Raw genomic sequence first — 4,969 nt, 5'->3', positions numbered from 1 at the left:
ATCAGATGAACTTGAGTGTCTCTCAGAGTAAAGTCTTTTTGGGTCATGCTCTTCACTAAGCAAAATGTTTCACGTGTTTGTTTTGTTCTGTTTGTGCTGCTGGACTAGTAAGTTATAAAAGCATTTTAATTTCTTTCCACTTCACTCATAAAATAATAATAATAGTGTTGATTTGGTTCAGATTAGTTAGAGGATTTGCATTTAAGGTTCTTCCCAGATCAAATAAAACAGGAATTATTGTGAGACTTGGCAGAGCAAAATAAATGTGAAGTTACAGGCAGATAACACTGTAAAGATTAAATTTCTGGTTCATGCATTCTGTAAATTGATGTCGAGCATTTTATTTTGCATTTCTGCTGCTGTTTGGGATGTTCAATTCACAGTTCACTTTGAATGTTCAGATTTCACTTCAAATATGTGAAATCTCTTTCTGTCCCTGTTCTCCAGGTGTGTTTGGTGATTCAGTGTCAGTGATGGAGGGAGATTCTGTCACTCTAAACACTGATCTTACTGAAATATGTGAAGACGACGACATACTGTGGAAATATGGAGCTGAAAACTCTCTAATAGCTGAAATCAATAAAGAGAAACAAACCTTCCCTGATGGGAGATTCAGAGACAGACTGAAGCTGGACGATCAAACTGGATCTCTGACCATCACAAACACCAGAACTGAACACACTGGACACTATGAACTAGAGATAAATGGACCCAGGTGGTCATCAAAAACATTCAGTGTTTCTGTCTATGGTGAGTAGAGATCATTTTCAAAAATTCTTGTTTTATTAAAGAAATACTCATTGACCGTCAACACACTAAACACTCATTAAAACACACTACACAAAATATAAGATTGCTGTAGATTTACCCATTTTTCTGTTTATTGTTTTCTAGCTTGTCTGCCCATTCCTGTCATTATCAGAGATTATTCACAAAATCTTTCATCACCATCAAGCCAGAACTGTTCATTGGTGTGTTCAGCTGTGAATGTGAGTCATGTGACTCTCTCCTGGTACAAAGGAAACAGTTTATTGTCCAGCATCAGTGTGTCTGATCTCAGCATCAGTCTCTCTCTACCTCTGGAGGTGGAATATCAGGATAAAAACACCTACAGCTGTGTGCTGAACAATCCCATCAGCCACCAGATCAAACATCTCAACATTACCCAAGTCTGCCAGATTCACTCAGGTACGAAAGTGGTGATAGTAGTGATTATTTATTCAGCCGATCTGTTTTTGACTCTAAAATAAATCATCAGTGAGATCTCAGTCTTGTTCGAGGTCAGACTGACAGACTCATTTTGTCCATTACAGATCAGCGTCTACCTTTATTTAACATAGTGCTGATCTCTGCTGCTGCTGGATCTCTGGTGATTGTAGCTGTGGTTGGGATCTGCTGCATCTGCAGGAAATACAGAAAATCAGGTGAGGAATTCAATAATAAACAAATAATGCAACCCTTGTTCTTTTAACACCTGTGATTCTTGTTAATGCAGTTCAGACACAGGAAGACAGAACTCATTCAGCGCTGTGTGAACCAATAACACGACAAAAGGTGAGAAGCTGCAAGAAGTTGCAATCAGTGTGACTGAAATTTGTATATATTTATTTATATACATATTTATATACAGAGCAGATCAAAATAATATAGTTAAAGCTGGTGATTATTGATATTTGTTTATTGTGCATACATGTGAATGTCTTAAAGTAACATTAGGATACAAATAATTACTATAACCACAGAAACACTAGAAAAATAATAAATTATTAATGCATACTGTAAATGTATCCCGTGTTATGGGAGCAATACTCCTTCCCTCCTTCCCTTGGGTTAAAAATGTAGCCCAATTAAAAAAAAAAAAAAAAAAAAAAAAAAAAAAATTTAACCCAGCAGATGGGTTGTCCATATTTGACCCAAAAATGGACAATGGGTTGGGTTAAAACAACCATGCCTTTTTTATTTATCATGCTGTAATTTTCGTTATTTTTCTGACAGCTAGGTGGTGCCAGAGCATTACTATTTTTTGGTAGTAATGCTCTGGCACCACCTAGCTGTCAGAAAAATAACGAAAATTACAGCAAGTGTTCATTAAGCTGGCAACGAAATTTGGTTTTAATTTTACTTAACTGTTTTTACTGCCATTTTTAACGGGTTTCCCTTTACATATTTATTTAAGGTTTTGAAGTTTGTTTCTTTGATGTTTTAATTCTATTACCCTATAGAAAACTGGCAGTGCACCTTGCATACTGAAAAAAAACATTGTAATTATTACTTAAGTTTATGGAAATTTGGGGGGTTTTAAGAATGCACTGAATGGATCCACTTCACAAAGCATTATTTTATTTTTATGCAGAGACTAGTTAGTCTATTAGTAAAATCTGTTGATTTTAGCCATCTTTATATGCCAACGGTGACAGTTTAAAAATGTAAAAAAGCACTTCTGTTTTTTTTTGTTTGTTTGTTTGTTTGTTTTTTCTCAAGTCTCAAGTTTGCATGCCTGTAACTCAAGAAGTATTAAAGATATCCTTTGATTCTGGTTCTCGGCAAACTTTCCTTTTTGTATCTGCATTTTAAAGGTACTTAGTGGTTCAATCCCAGAGATATGGAGATTTTAAGTCTAATGACTGCTAATCGACACATAGGTGCAACATTACTTACGGTCAAAAAATTAGAGTACACAGTTGTGCTACATTGCTAATAATAGTTTCAAGTTCACACTTACAAATGATCAAATAAAAGCCTAAAATATGCATATTTGGCATGCTTTCTGAGGGGAGGGCTCTGAGCTCGGAATTTGGCCCGAACCCAGAGTACTCCCCCTGTACCTCTAGCTGGGAATAGGAACAAGCTGAGAGTGAGGAGATGGGGTGGTGGAGGGATGCAAAAACCTGCAGAGGATCATAGATGAGTCGGCTATGAATATATATATCCTCTCAAGCTGATCATTTGAACATGCTCCTCTCGAACTTTGTTTATAAAACATAATTTAAAGTATTCAGTACTGAAACAAATAAATTACTTAATAGAAACTATAATAAGGTGTCATTGTAAAGGTTGGTTTGAGTAAATTTGAAGCAAAATTGTATTATTCTATTATTTATTTATTTTTTTTATGTTGTTCCTAATAGAGTTTGTGTTTCCTTGCAGAAATCAAAGACGGAGGCTGTGTACGAAAACGTCCCCAAAAAGCGATGATCAAATAATGTCTCTATTCAGATTTATTCTCTGACAGGATGACATTTTTTATATATATTTTATTATATATCATACATAATTGACACTGTATCATGTAGTTCTGTATAGTTTCATCGTGTTTTGTGGCCTCCAGGACATACAATGTCATCCTGTCTTGTCATCTCATCAGCTACGTCTGGGTTTCAGATCTCCTGGCTCCACTATTGGTTGTTAGGAGTATTGGCTCCTCCCTTGCCCCTCCCACCATTGTTTGTGATTTCCTCCTGACACCAAACTGCCTTTGAAACTGCCCTTTGTATTAATTAAAGCTGCTGTATTATTTGAACAGATACCTTTTTCTCGTCATCCTTTGTGAACCAAATTGTCACATATCGATTGCAAAAAGACCTAAACCAAATCAAGCAAACAAAGATGTATTACTTAATATGATAAAATAACAATGAATCAAGTTAAAATGAATGGTTTTGGATTTAAAATCATAATTTCTAGTGAACAGAATATGAAAATGTTATATTAGTGTGCATGAATAAGTTAACAGCCTATTGAGCAAATTTAAGTATCACATACTCCCACGGGTCAGAAAACTTTTGCTCCTAAAACTACTATACTATAGGCATTTTATATTTATTTGCATACATTAACAGTTAAACATATATTTTGTTATTTTCACTTGTTCGCACACTTGAATTATCAGTAATAGTTATCAGTGTAGGACAAGTTTTGGTAATAAAAGTTTTCTTGCAGATAAATACATAATGTCTGCACAGTCTTCTTTATTAACTAATGCTGGAAACTTGACCTTACATAATAATTCATAATGAAGCTCTGTGTGTCTAGTAAACACACTTGAACAAGCTAATCAATGTAGGCATATTAGAAACTTTCAGACAGGTGTTTTGGAGCTGGTTGGAGCTCAACTCTGCAGGACAGAGTTTGGAGATCTCTGGTCTAGGACATTATACTCCCCATATATTTTGATAAGTAAGATGGAGTTCATAAAATTGCAAAATGAATTACTTCTAGTATTTAAGTACATTAAGTACTATTACTCAAGTAAAATTGAAAAGGAGTAATATTTTATTAGGGTATTTAGTGTACTTTTTTTGTACTTCATCCACCACTGCCCACTTTGAACCTCTGTGCATCCAGTGAATCACACCACAAGATGGCGTCATGAGCCATCAGAAAAATCAGAGTCTCGTACTTCTGTCATGTTTGCAATTTGTTTTTTTTGGTTTAAAGAAATTTGGTGTTTGTAGCACTAAAGCAAATCCTCCAAATGTGGAATTGATTATGGGCACTATTAGCCATCAGAATGTCCACATCAAATTTTTGTAGACTTATTTTAGTATACTATCCGGGTACTTTGAGGATACTTATTTCAATGTATCTCCCCTTCAAAGGTTCTCCCCTCAGTGCCCTTTTTTTTTTTTTTTTTGGTTTGGGTTTTTTTTGGTTTCAACTGACCCTTGAAATTTCTGTGCACATCAGTGATGGCAGTATGCAAATTGGGAAGCACCAACAGACTGTGTCCCTGAGATGAGATAACAAAATCAATACTGGGATAGTGGGGACCAAATATGGTTCTTCTATGGCATCACTGTGAAAACCCACTTTTGGAGCCTTTTTTAAAGAGTGTATTAGGCTGTACATCATACCTCCCTCCCCATACGTATACAACCTAGTTATGATCATTCCATATTATTTTATTGCTATTGCACATTTTTTATTCAAAATATTGAATATTTTATAAAATTGACAGTTTGACACTCCC

At 35.1% G+C, this 4,969-nt stretch overlaps 1 protein-coding gene across 1 annotated transcript; it reads left to right on the top strand.

Annotated features, from left to right (window-relative positions):
* Window positions 1-394: 394 nt before the first annotated feature.
* On the top strand, window positions 395-3,472 carry LOC125255948 (SLAM family member 5-like). Its single transcript, XM_048171553.1, has 5 exons — window positions 395-750; window positions 895-1,188; window positions 1,314-1,424; window positions 1,496-1,554; window positions 3,148-3,472. Exons 1-5 carry the CDS (start codon window positions 474-476, stop codon window positions 3,193-3,195), a joined length of 789 nt encoding a protein of 262 aa, XP_048027510.1. The 5' UTR covers window positions 395-473; the 3' UTR covers window positions 3,196-3,472.
* Window positions 3,473-4,969: the final 1,497 nt, after the last annotated feature.

This window comes from Megalobrama amblycephala, linkage group LG20 (assembly GCF_018812025.1).
Source record: "Megalobrama amblycephala isolate DHTTF-2021 linkage group LG20, ASM1881202v1, whole genome shotgun sequence".
Taxonomy (NCBI): domain Eukaryota; kingdom Metazoa; phylum Chordata; class Actinopteri; order Cypriniformes; family Xenocyprididae; genus Megalobrama; species Megalobrama amblycephala.
Note: the sequence above shows the minus strand (reverse complement) of the source record. Positions and strands in the feature narration are given on the sequence as shown.

Bases quoted from the DNA above. Each gene is read 5' to 3' on its own strand.
- LOC125255948 (XM_048171553.1), top strand. From the start codon at position 474: ATGGAGGGAGATTCTGTCACTCTAAACACTGATCTTACTGAAATATGT. The intron at 1,189-1,313 runs GTACGAAAGTGG...TGTCCATTACAG, and splicing joins AGTCTGCCAGATTCACTCAG to ATCAGCGTCTACCTTTATTT. The intron at 1,425-1,495 runs GTGAGGAATTCA...TTGTTAATGCAG, and splicing joins CAGGAAATACAGAAAATCAG to TTCAGACACAGGAAGACAGA.